Here is a 13156-nt window from a genome sequence, read left to right as displayed (position 1 = left end):
TCTTCTGATTTTCAGGGAAATCAGTAGAATTTAAGAAGGAGGAAAAGTGGAAGGACTTTCTCATTCCTGGAAGACACGATAGATGGAAGACTAGTACTTTTGTTCCTGAACTGAGGACGCAACTGAAGTATGCCGTCATGGAACGATGGATTGATACCGGCCCCGAGAGAATTAGAAAAGTTAGGGACCTGGGCCACCATCTTGGGACCTCCTACCAGCGTGGGATGGGTAAAAGTACCTCTGATGAGCTACCAATGTAGGTTTCCAGGACAGATGCCAACTTCTGAGGCGGTGTATCCAGAACGCTCTGAAGACTCAGCTAAGAGACGAAAGTCACTGACTGTGATGGTCATTGTGTGATGGGGTGAAGAAGGTGAAGACCTATCACATTCTTTTGACCAACATCAGTTTTGCAAGATGAGTAACTTCTGCAGATCTAGTGTACAACAACGTGACTATAGTTAACAAAGATGTTTTATTGTGTACCCGAAATTTGCTAAGAAGGTAGATCTGAGGTGTTCACACCATACAAATGAAAAGGAAATTGTGACCATGTGAGCTAAGGAATATATTACGATTTCACAATATATATACATATCCTGAAACAACACCTCATACACTTTAGATATACACAATTTTTATTTTTATTTGTCAATTGTGTCTCAATAAAGCTAGTAAAAAAGAAATTAGTTAATCTAGTTAATTATGATTCATGTTTTGTTATCTTCAACATTAAAACTGGAAGTTCTATGGACAAAAACACAACTAATATGTCCTAGCTTGCCTGCTATTTCATGGGCATTGACTAAATGCCTTATGGACATTATCATTCATTCTTGAAGAAACATTCAAAGTAGGTGTTCATGTTCCCAATGTAGAGATGAGAAAATTGAGGCTGAGAGAGGAAGTGTAGTATCAGAGTTTGGTTTTCCCATAACAAACTCTGAGGAAAATATTCCAGTGAAAGTAGTTTGTTGAAAAGAATGGCTCACAACAGTGGATGCTGGAGAAGTGATAAAGAAAAGGGTAAATTACTAAATTAGCACCACAGTGACCAATTAAACTGAAAACAAACAAAAAATTGTCAGAAATGATGAAAAAAACAAATTGGAATTATCCTGCTTCAGGAAGGACAAAGTTAGAGTCTTCATAAATCAACTCTCCAGAATTATCGGTTGAATGATTTCTCTGTGTGACATGCACAGGTGACTTGACTTTCTTCAGTTGCAATACAAGAGCCCTTAGGCACAGAGATGCAGATTTTGGCAAATTTATATTGGTGAGTACACTAAGATCCAAGATACAGGGGTGGGATAATGAAATCTTAGCTACATTCTACCATTTCCTCAACACAGACCCAATCTTTGCTTCTTAAATGTGGTAAGCAACCACAAAGCCTAGAAGAAGGAAGACAAGGAGGAGAGGAAGAGGAGAAAGAGGAAGAACAGGAGATGAGAGGAGGAAGACAGAAAGATGAAAGAGAGATGGAAGGGAGGGAAGGAAGGAAGGAGGGAAAGAAGGAAAGAAAGAAAAACAAAGAAAGAAAGAAGGGAGGGAAAGACAAAGGGAAGGAAGGTAGGAAGAGAGGGATGCAAGGAGAGAAGGAAGGAAAGAAGGAAGGAAGGGAGGAAGGAGAAACTAAGAAGCTAAGAAAAGAAAGGAGACAGAGAGATACATAAAAGGAAGGCCAATGGAACAAGCAACATTTACTGCTACTATAATAAGGTGCACCTGAGACTCATCATCTCCACAAATTACCACAAGTTCTATACTTCTTTCACCACTGTCCAGCACTTTTGTTGCTCTAGATACTTTCCCGAAGGAGTAAACCAGAGCTTCCTGCCCTAAAGTTCTGAGCTGCAGGTAACTGTACCATCGTCCACCGTGATTGCTGTTTTCACTCATTGGTGGTTATCACCGGGCATGGACACACTATGAGATTCTTCAGGGTTATGGGTTGACTTGTGTCTCCACAAATTCATACTCAAATAGAGTCATTGAAAATGTAATTAGTTAAGATCACATCATATTGGAATCAGTTAGGCCTCTGATTCAATATGACTGATGCCTGTATAGAATGGGGAAGTCCAGAGGCAGTGTGTTTCTAGAAGGAAGCTAAGGTAAGAGACACATGGAGAAGACACACATCTACAAGTCAAGGAGGGAGACCAGGAACAGATATATTCCTTATAGTCTTCTGGCAAAAACAACCTTGTCCACACCTGAAATCCAGACTGCTGGCCTTCAGAACTATGAGAGAATACATTTAAGCCACTTGGTTTGTAGTAGTTTATCATGGCAGTGCTAGTAAATTAATATATTCAGTAAATCTCCTGAGCTACAGAGAGAATCCCCTACATTCTCCGACTTCAGGATAATAGCTCCTCATCAAATAGGAACTCTGTTCTTTGCCTTCTAATCTGCTGACATGAAGAGTGTAAAATGACTAGGCAATAACTATTACTTTTGATTATGCAAAAGAAATAGAGAAGGAAATATTCTCATTTTAATTCACACAGAAATAAAAAAGAAAAAGTCAAATTGAACTACAGTGTTACAACTTGATAGAGGGATTATCTGTTTTGGGTAATGAGTAAGAGAATATAATCTAAAGGGAATGGGATTAATTTCTGTTTCCTAACCTGGTAGTGGGATCACAGATGTATTTACAAAGTTATCGTGAGTTGGAAATTCATAATTTGCATTCTTCCTAAATGAATTGTGTACCTGAAAAATGTATAAATATGTTAAAATTCCAAAAAGAATTAGATGTATTCTCAACTCACCTAATTCCTTCATTAAAAGAAATACAGAAGAAATGGCACTGACTGTGCTGGTAACCAGGCTTAGGGCTGAGCCACCGCTCATGCAGGTTGGCCTCAATCTAAAGCACTTATGTCATAGAAAGTCCTACATTCTATTCCTGGTAAGCCCCTCACTCCCAGACAAAGCAGGATGAATGGTCACCCCAGGGCAAAGATTGCTTGATGCTATCTAAATCCCAGTGGACTTCTCTTTGTACCCATCTACTTCCATTCTGCTCTGTCACATAGAACACACTGTGCCAAACACCCTCTTCCCAAGTGATTTTGATGGAACTGAAAGACACAGGTGGTGTGTGTTCTACACAGAGATGCCTGTTAGACTTGTATCAGACTTTGGTGGCTGAGCAGTTTTTGGCACAGACATGGGTTCTTTTGATCATTATAAAAATATGAACATCATACTTTTCCCCGCAGACATTTCCCAATCTACATACAGCCAAAGAAAGAGGTTGGTAGAGAGAACTTGAGCTTCCCCAGTCACCAGGAACATCACATGACCAGAAGATGGTCAGAGCAGGAACCATCCTAATGATGACACGGGCTTCCTTTCATCTGAAACAAAGTTTCTGTGAGTAATTCACAATTAAGAAACAGATTAAACCCTTACTTTCAAAAGATTCATAAGATTTCAAAAACAACTTCCCCTTTGACAATCCCAAATAGACTGTGAGAAACAATGTAAACAGCAACAAGGAAAAGTCCTGCTGATTGGTGGAAACATTGGAGGCCACATGTATAAAAGGCCCAGATTGGAGGGAGTCACCAGATTCTGGGAAACTCACCTCTGAACAGTAGCCCACCCTCCACCTCTGACACCATGACTGACTGCTGCTCCCCTTGCTGCCAGCCTACATGCTGCAGGACCACCTGCTGCAGGACCACCTGCTGGAAGCCCACCTGTGTGACCAGCTGCTGCCAGCCTTCCTGCTGCAGCACACCCTGCTGCCAGCCCACCTGTGTGACCAGCTGCTGCCAGCCCACCTGTGTGACCAGCTGCTGCCAGCCTTCCTGCTGCAGCACACCCTGCTACCAGCCCACCTGTGTGACCAGCTGCTGCCAGCCCACCTGTGTGACCAGCTGCTGCCAGCCCACCTGTGTGACCAGCTGCTGCCAGCCTTCCTGCTGCAGCACACCCTGCTGCCAGCCCACCTGTGTGACCAGCTGCTGCCAGCCCACCTGTGTGACCAGCTGCTGCCAGCCTTCCTGCTGCAGCACACCCTGCTACCAGCCCACCTGTGTGACCAGCTGCTGCCAGCCCACCTGTGTGACCAGCTGCTGCCAGCCTTCCTGCTGCAGCACACCCTGCTGCCAGCCCACCTGCTGTAGGTCCAGCTGCTGTGGCCAAACCAGCTGTGGGTCCAGCTGTGGCCAGACCAGCTCCTGTGCACCTGTGTACTGCAGGAGAACCTGCTACCACCCCACGTGTGTCTGCCTGCCTGGTTGCCTAAACCAGAGCTGTGGATCCAGCTGCTGCCAGCCCTGCTGCCGTCCAGCCTGCTGTGAGACCACCTGCTGCAGGACCACCTGCTGTCAACCCACCTGTGTGTCCAGCTGCTGCCAGCCTTCTTGCTGCTGATCAACTCCCAAAAGGACCATCATCCTCACAAGACAACGTTCTGGCAACCTTCTGTCCTCCACTTGGAGGACAAATTTACTTTCAAACTTTGCTGACAACCAGCACGTTCACCCTAATTTTTATGACTTCTCTGCATGTTTAACATCTTATAAATCAGCTTGAGTGAGGGCAGAATACTTCAGGCTGATTCTCTCTGTCTTTACAGTTTGTGGGTCATGTGCTAGCTTCATGTATTTTCAATTTGGAGTCATGGTCTCAGCTTGACTCTAAAATCAAGAGCTTCATTCTCTTTCTCTAAGAAACTTAGTTTCTGCAAGTGATCAATAATCTTCACAGTCTTTCATTTTCAATGTCCTCCTCATGGCTCTTGTATCCTTCTTCTTTTCATGATCACTTTCGTTTATCTCCCTAGAAACAGGGATTTTTGCCTATATATTTCTTAATAAACTCAAAACCATTCTTCATCTTACATAGTGAGTGGGGTTTTTAAATTTATTTTACAGCATTCCTGATAGGGGATTTACACACATATTGTGTACCATATATGTTACCTAATTTGATTATAAAAACAGTCATGTTTTATTACCTTTACTTTCCAGCTGAGAAAATTTTAATGTGTGATGTTATTTACCTAATAATGGACAGACTCAGATGCAAGGTATGGTCCTATCTTTCTGTCCAAGGGCACTTACATTTAACTCAATGAAGTAAAAATTACATTGGGACTCAGCATTAGCAAGACATGCACTTAATTTTACTCATTAATAGAGGAATAACCTCCTGTATTTGCAGATAACATTTCCCTCCTCCTTCTCCTTCTCCTTCTTCCTCTCCTCCTCCTCCCCCTCCTCCTCTCCTCCTCTCCTCCTGCTCCTTCTCCTCCTCCTTCTCCTCCCCCTACCCTTCCTCCCCTTCTTCTCCTTCTCCTTCTCCTTCTTCTTCCTCTACTCCTCCTCCTCTCCTCCTCCCCCTCCTCCTCTCCTCCTCTCCTCTCTTCCTGCTCCTTCTCCTCCTCCTTCTCCTCCCCCTCCCCCTCCTCCCCTTCTTCTCCTTCTCCTTCCTCCTCCTCTTCTTCTTCCTCCTCCTCCTCTTCTTCTTCCTCTTCATCCTCTTCTTCCTCTTCCTCTTCTTCTTCTCCTGACTACATATTAGCCTCCTTCTTCTTCTCTTGAATACATATCGACACAGCAAAATAAACTTAAGTTATTCCTTATAAAATACAGATGCCATCTTTTGAGAGTGTGTATCTGGAATGCTCTGAAAATTCCAGAAAAAGAGAAAAGCCACTGACTGTGATAGTCATTGGGTGATGGGGTAAAGGAGACAAAGAACTATCACATTCTCTTTGGCCAACATCAGTTATATACGATGAATAACTTCTGCAGATCTGGTGTACACTAATGTGGATAAAACACTTTACTGTACACCTGAAATTTGCTGAGAAAGTTTATCTTAAATATTCACACCACAAAAATAAAAAGGAAATGGTAACCATGTGAGTAAATAAATATGTGATTATTTCACAGTGAATATATGTATCAAAACATTCTTAAATATACACAAATTTTATTTGTTAATTATATCTCAATGAAACTAGTAAAGAATTTAGTTGATCTAGTTAGTTATTATAAATATATTCTTATCTTCAATATTAAAATCATTTTTAAAGTTTTCTGAACAAAAAAAGAGCTAACGTGTTCTAGGTTGCCTACCATTTGATAGATATGAATTAATGTTTTATGTTCATTCATATTTATTCTCAAAGAATTTGCACAGTAGATATTAATGTTACCATTTTAGAGATGAGGAAATTGAGGCTGAGAGAGATAATGTAATGTCATAATGTGGTTTCTCCCAGAACAGACACTGAGAAGAACATTGTAGTGAAAGTAGTTTACTGGGAAGTGCAGATCACACCAGTAGGGATCAGGTAAGTGATACAGAAAAGGGTACACTATTGAGCCAGTAAGTATTGCAGTGACCAACTAAAGCTTAAACCAAAAGGAAAACTATCAGAAATGATTTTTTAAAATTACATATGTCAGCATTCTCCAACTTCAGGAGTAAGGGAGCTAGAGTCTTTGTAAATAAGCTTTCAGGAATCATTGGTTGAGTGATATTCCTCTGTGTGGCATTCACAGGTGACATGACTTTCTCCAGCTGCAATATAAGAGCCCTTATGCACAGAGATGCAGATTCTGCCAGATAGAAAATGGCCCAAGCACAGTAAAATCCAAGATACATTGGCAGGATAATGAAAAACGTTCTCTATGATCTGCCGTTTGCTCCACTCGGCTTTAATCTTTGCTTCTTAACTGTGATGGACAGCCAGAAATTCTAGGAGGAGGGAGAGGAAGAGAGGAAGAAGAAGGACAGGAGTGTCTGAGCCTCTGGTTACTATGCCATTGTCCACTGTGGCTGCTGTTACTCATTTGTGACTATCACTGGGTATGGACGCACTCTGAGATACTCCAATATTTGGATTGATTTGTTTCCCCAGAAATTCATCACCAAATAGGGTGGTTGAGAATGTAACTAGCTAAGTAAGGTCACACTGGAATAAACTGGGCCTCTGATTCAATATGACTGGTGTCTGTATGAAAAGCATAGCAGAGTGGAAGGGAAGGAGGGAAAGAGGAAAGGAAGGGAGGAAGAAAGAAGGGAAAGAGAGATATAAAATTAAAGCCAATGGAAAATGATACAGTTACTACTACAATAGGGTTCACCTGAGATTTGTAATCTCCATTAGTTACCACAAGTTCTACACTCCCTTCACGATCTGTTGCCTAGATGTAAACAGCATAGAAGAAAATTTAATTTCTTTAGACGAGTTCTAGTTTCCCGACCTTGGACAAACTACTTCTCAGATATGTCCAAGTGAAAACATTGAACTCTTATTGGTGATGTCTGAAGAATTGTGGGGAACCTAAGATTTGGGAGACTGGATTTATATCAGCATCAGAGATAATTTTCATTCAATCTAAACTGATCAAAATAAGGATAGCTCCTTCTTCAGGAGGCGTTGAGCATTCCAGCATTTGCAAAATATATACCAGAACTTGAATTGCAAGAGCAGTTTTTTGTTTTTTGGTTTTTTTCACTTTTTGGCCCTGAAAATAACTTACAACATCCAAGAAGACTTTAAATAATCTATCTCTTAGTTATTGCACAATGTGTCATGATACAATAGAAGATTTATTGTTATTGTTGTTGTTTGTAGTGGTATTGCTAGGGTTTTCTATATTTCGAATGATTGACTCTTAATTCTGTTTAGGGCTGAATTGCTGCTTTCCTCTTTTACTTTGCTTTTAACTGGTAAATATTAACTTCCTTTGTACAGCTCTGTCCTAAGACAGGTACAGCTAGCTCATTGGTGGCAGCCAGACAACGCTTGCACTGAGTGACCTACCCTATCCACTTTTCTTCCCTCCTCTTTCCTGGTAGCTCAGTTCAATAAGGTTAAGTCCTTTTCTGATGGTTTGAGATACATTTAAAATGGACTTCTTACATTTATTTTTCTGGTGAAATAATATGTTATCAGGGAAACAATAAGGATTTGGCTCTTAAAAATTCATCACAGTCTTGTTAAAAGTAATTATTCAGTGACACTCGTGAAAGCATGGTAAGGGAGACTTATTCAGGAACACTGCAGTAGGCAAAGGAACCACTATAACAGGGTCTTGCACTGGCAGAGAGAGATTGGACTCATCTCCTAATAGAGCATGAGCAAGTGAGAACTGACAGCCAAGGAGCAGGGTGGGGGTCAGTGGATGGAAAATTGCTAAGAGGAAGCATCAGCAATGGGGACATTTTGGCTAAATTGATCTAACAGTATTCTTGCTGATGACAGGTCAGGGTGATCAAACATCACTTGGAGAATGGTGGAGGATAAGAGATCTGATCAGCTATTAAGGGTGATCAGATATCGAGGATGGGGAGTTTCTGAGGAAGTTATCTCTACACAGAGCCCACCCTCCACACCTGACATCATGCCCCTCCCTTCCGCTCAGGTCCCAGCTCAGCCTATGCACACATAGTGTGGACTTTGATGTCTCATTATTCCGGGGCTCTTTTGGTTAATTTCATCAATAAATTTTTTTAGAATGTTCCACACATATTGGCAAGACCTGTTTAACTACTGAGAACCACAGACCACATTGATTGAGAAGACTGGAACAAGGCATACTCAGCCAGCGAGCATTGAGTAACTTTATGAGCAGATCCTAAGGTCCCTCCTTGAGTTGGGGAGAAGGCCCAGTCTGAGAGAAAGTCAGAGCACTGATCCTAAAGACACAGTGATGGAAGCCTAATCATTTAAGGTGGGACAGGAGTCATCCAAAGGGCAGAGGGGAAGAAGAGGGTAATATCAGCTGGGCCAATTCAGTGCTAAAGACCAAAATGCTAAAATTAGTCTTTTAGAGCTCTTTACTCAGGCATGTTTTATAGGCAATTGTAAATTATGGAGCAAACAAATCAACCTTAAGTACAGCCATACAACTAAGTTGAAATGTGATGTGTGTCTGTGTGTGAGTGTGTGTGAAGTGTATGTGTATGCGTGTATATGTTTGTTCATGTGTGTGGGTAGAAAAGGTACTGAAGGAGCCTGGCACGGTGGCTCATACCTGTAATTCCAGCACTTTGGGAAGCCAAGACGGGCGGATCACGAGGTCAAGAGATCAAGACAATCCTGGCCAACATGGTGAAACTCCGTCTCTACTAAAAATACAAAAATTAGCTGGATGTGGTGGTGCACACCTGTAATCCCAGTTATTGGGAAGCTGAGACCGGAGAATTGCTTGAACCAGTAGGCAGAGGTTGCAGTGAGCCAAGATCGTGCCGTTGCACTCCAGCCTGGTGACAAAGCAAGAGTCCATCTCAAAAAAACAAACAAAAAAAAAAGGTACTGAAGGCAATACCCATACATAGTTAAAAATAAGAGAAAAGTACCCATCAGAAGACCAGAACAGATCTAACTAATTGAACTGTTGAAATGACAAGTCCACCTATACCTAGGGATTCGAGAAGCAGAATTACCAATGCTGACATTAGTCAATTCAACTACTGATAGAAATTCTCCACCTAGACCTTTCCATGTTCAGGTGCTAGATTTTATTCTTATGGCCATCCCACTCTTTATCGCCCCAGAATCTTCTTTCATGACTATGACCCTTGTGATTCTAAAACTGGGGATACAACCATTAATAATCTCCCTACAGCTCCAAAGTATACATCAGTGATAGAAAAATGTGAGCTATAAAGGTCTGTGTTCTAGTTACTAAATTTTTGCTGCTCACCTGCAAGTATGCCCTTCATTGCCTGCTCTATGATAAAACAGAGGGATCCTATGAATGTTTATCCTTGGCCAGTGACACAATGTTAAGCTTTGTCAATAGAAAGGGCTGGAAAGACACTGGAGTAAAGAAGTGTTCCCTCCCTGGCTTCTGTATTCTTCACTAGGCACAAATAGCACATGTGGATTCAGCAGCGACCAGCTCTTGCAATGCACGTGGCTTTCCACAGAGCAAATTTCCAGCAAGTCCGCCAGTGTACCATCTCGGCAAACCTCCCCACCATCCAGTGAGCCAAAGCTGTGTTCTCTCCAACACAGTCTGGATTTCAGGCTGGGGGTGAGGATGGGGAGTTACCTTCCTACCTCAGAGCTAGGAGCAGTAACAGATTTTAATATCTGCTATTCCTATATTGTTTAGTTTCTCTTTCCCTTCTCACCAGTCAGTCCCCCTTTATCTCAATCCCCTGTCATTGTTAATAATTCTTTATATTAACCATCCCTGTACAAATTAATATATGGATTTGCCTCCCTTCTGATTAGACTCTGACTGATAAAGAATTGGTAGTGGGAATGATATCAGGAAAAAGATCTCCCGTAAAGGTGCGATTTGGAGATTGATTTGGTCATACCCTTGGGCTTGAGCACAGTGCTCAGATTCTTCCAGTGGAAAATGAGATGAAAATAATCCATGTACCATCACGATTCATCAGGCCATCACTTGTGATTAATTGTGATGAAGTGCCAATCAAGTCAAGTGTCATGGGAGTCAAATGACCACTTGAACATGATGGCTGTAATGATCACTCTAAGGACTCAGGTGGTATATTGTTTTGGGTGCTTTTGAGTGCTGGCAGAAAGAAATCTTGGGCTCAGATCATTTAACCCTCAGCTCAAGTCACCACCTAGAGTTTCCACAACAATCCTAAGAGAATCATTTACTTCTTATAACCACAGGACCAAGATTTCTGAAACTCAAGCACAACATTTGATTGTGTGGGAGTCACTCCGAACCTCCTTTACGGTGGAAACAAGTAGACTGTCCCTCCGCTGTCTTGAGAAGATTGGCCTGTTCTTATTGAAAATCCTGTGACACCCTCAGCTGGAGTGGCCTTGAAAGACTATGCTTGCTCTCCTTAAAATACACCACAACCACAACTGTTGCCACGATATTTATAACTAGAGTCAAAGTTCAGCAGAGAACAGGTAGCAGTTCTTACGCACCTTAAAAGACTAGGTAGGCACATCTACTGGGAAGGACAGCAGTAAAGTGCCTTGGCCTGCAGGGCTTTTTGGCAGTGGCTTATTGATCATAGCGTCCCCAGAGACAAAATATACAGGTGGCCTATTAGGGCATAACTTGGTCTACCTAACAAACTTAGGGCCTGGTAGCCAAACACTGTGACTTGAGTTGTCACAGTAGAGGATCATGACCTTTCATTCAATTTTAGATGTAAATTATTCCACAGACACAGAGCTCCTTGATTATAGGAGTGGCTGAATCCCCTGGAGGAAAGACCCTGTACCATCGTTACAAGAACACCCTGTAAATCTTCCTCCAAGCTTTCCCCAAAAGAAAATCAGCCACCCATTTAAGTTCCCTTCAATTAATCGTTTTTAAAACTGTCTCTTAGAGTCAAAAACGCAGCAAACTGACCAAAAAAAAATTCTAAAGAGTTTTTAATTTTATTTAAGTTGGCCACTAGGTAAATTGTTCGTTAAAATGAATCTTAAGTAAATTAACCCTAAGCGCTTCTCCATGGCCGACACTTCACGCTTGTTTTTGTCTGTGGCTTTCCAAAACCATTTTTGTTGTTGGCTTCCTGTCTACTCACTATGGGGAGACTGAGCCCACTCAGCTCAAAAGAACTCTTGGTGGTGAAAATTTCGGAAGCCAGTGAACTGTTTGCCCTTACTCTCTTCCAGCTGGAGAATCTATAATCCTAGATAGCAGCTACCCTTGTAGACCATTGCAGACCCACTGACTTAGATGACTCAAGCTCATTGTGTTCAAATGTGACCTGAAGGAAATCTACATAGGGGTGTGTGCAGGAATGAAAGCACTCCAAAAGTCTTATTTATTACACTTAACCAGTCACATTTTTATTAGCAGCTGGCAGCAAAGGAGTCTTCTGAAAGACCAGGCAGCATCAAGAAAGAGAAACAAGAGAGGGTTTGCTAAAGTGAAATGAATTGACATCAACAGGAAATGCGAGCAGCAGTGTGGTAGTCCACGGTTGCTGAAAGATTATTCTTGGTTAAGAAGGATCTCTTCGTGCCTGAACAAGTTCCCTGGTCAGCACCTGGGGAGAATGTGGAGGTGGACTCAGGGTAAAGTTAGAAAACAGGCAGCATTTGTACTTAGTGGGACGCAGGCACCCAGGGATGGCTATGCATTTATAGACAGCTGCAGACCCTCAGAGGAGGTGTGAGGAGTGCTTCTTAACAAAGTGTTCCCTTGCAGAAGCTGGACTCACAGCTGGGTTGGCATGAAGTCGGCAAGTAATTGGAGCCACCAATGGGTGATGCACCTAAACCTGTCACACAGCAAGCTGATTTGCAGCCACTCTGGTTGTAGGAAGTGGATCCATCACAAGTTGGTTGGCCAGAAATCACAGTGTCACAGGAAGCTGGTTTGCAGCAGTTCTTTGCAAAACAAGGAGCCTGGCAGTTAGCCACCGGCCGGTAGATGAAGCATATGGAAGGAGCCGGTTGGCAGTGAAGTGGCTGGCAAAGGGAAGGCACGCAGCAAGTAGTATTGCAAGAACCAAACACATGAGTCGATGGCTGGCAGGGAACAGGCATGCAGAGGACTGGTTGGCAAGGCTTGAAAATACAGCAGATGGGTTGATAATAAGTTGATTTACAGGGCTGGTCTTCACCACTGACGGGTTGACATGAACTTCCTTGGCAGCAGGTTGGTTGGCATGGGCTAGCTGTACAGATGGTTGGTAGACAAGAAGTTTCAGGACAGGAGGTCACTTCAGAGCAGGATGGTTGGCAGGATCCAGCATCACAGCCGACTGATTGGCCACAAGCTGCCTGACATGACCCAGACATGCAGCCAGGTTCCCGGCAGGAGCTTTGTGGGCAGGGACTGGCATCGCAGCACTCTTTCTGACAACACGTAGATTCCGAGCAGGGTGGTTGACGTGAGCTACCCAGACAAGGAGACTGACCAGGGCCGGACTGATGGCGGGCTGCACAGAAGCACACAGGTTGGCAAACAAAACCCACACACGACGTTCCTGGAAGGCAGGTAGGTTGACACGAAGCAGGATCACAGCCACGTGGAGCACCATTGGATGGCTGACAGCTTTCTTGGCATGTGGCAAGTTGCCATGTCCTGCTGTGGCAGGAACTAGGCAAACAGATAGCATGTCGAAAGCTGCCTCTAACTGGGCATGTGGAGATGGTGGGCACAGCTGGAAGGGCCGTGGTGTTTCCAGGACCACTGCTGTCTCCCAT

General features: G+C 42.9%; 2 protein-coding genes across 3 annotated transcripts; one reads left to right on the top strand and one right to left on the bottom strand.

The window, feature by feature from the left end:
• Positions 1-3642: 3642 nt before the first annotated feature.
• On the top strand, positions 3643-4401 carry LOC105711237 (keratin-associated protein 9-2-like). Of its 2 annotated transcripts, XM_064369176.1 has the most exons (2): positions 3643-3783; positions 3970-4401. In XM_064369176.1, the coding sequence occupies exons 1-2, from the start codon at positions 3643-3645 to the stop codon at positions 4399-4401; spliced, it is 573 nt and encodes a 190-aa protein (XP_064225246.1). The 2 variants fall into 2 exon arrangements, with proteins under 2 accessions (XP_064225246.1, XP_064225245.1); XM_064369175.1 differs by having other exon boundaries at positions 3643-4401.
• A 7729-nt stretch (positions 4402-12130) lies between these two features.
• KRTAP29-1 (keratin associated like protein 29-1) lies at positions 12131-13156 on the bottom strand. Its single transcript, XM_012443918.2, has one exon. It carries the CDS (start codon positions 13154-13156, stop codon positions 12131-12133), a length of 1026 nt encoding a protein of 341 aa, XP_012299341.2.

Source organism: Aotus nancymaae, unplaced genomic scaffold, assembly GCF_030222135.1.
Source record: "Aotus nancymaae isolate 86718 unplaced genomic scaffold, 86718_ANA_hifiasm-v0.15.2.pri h1tg000089l, whole genome shotgun sequence".
NCBI lineage: Eukaryota > Metazoa > Chordata > Mammalia > Primates > Aotidae > Aotus > Aotus nancymaae.
Note: the sequence above shows the minus strand (reverse complement) of the source record. Positions and strands in the feature narration are given on the sequence as shown.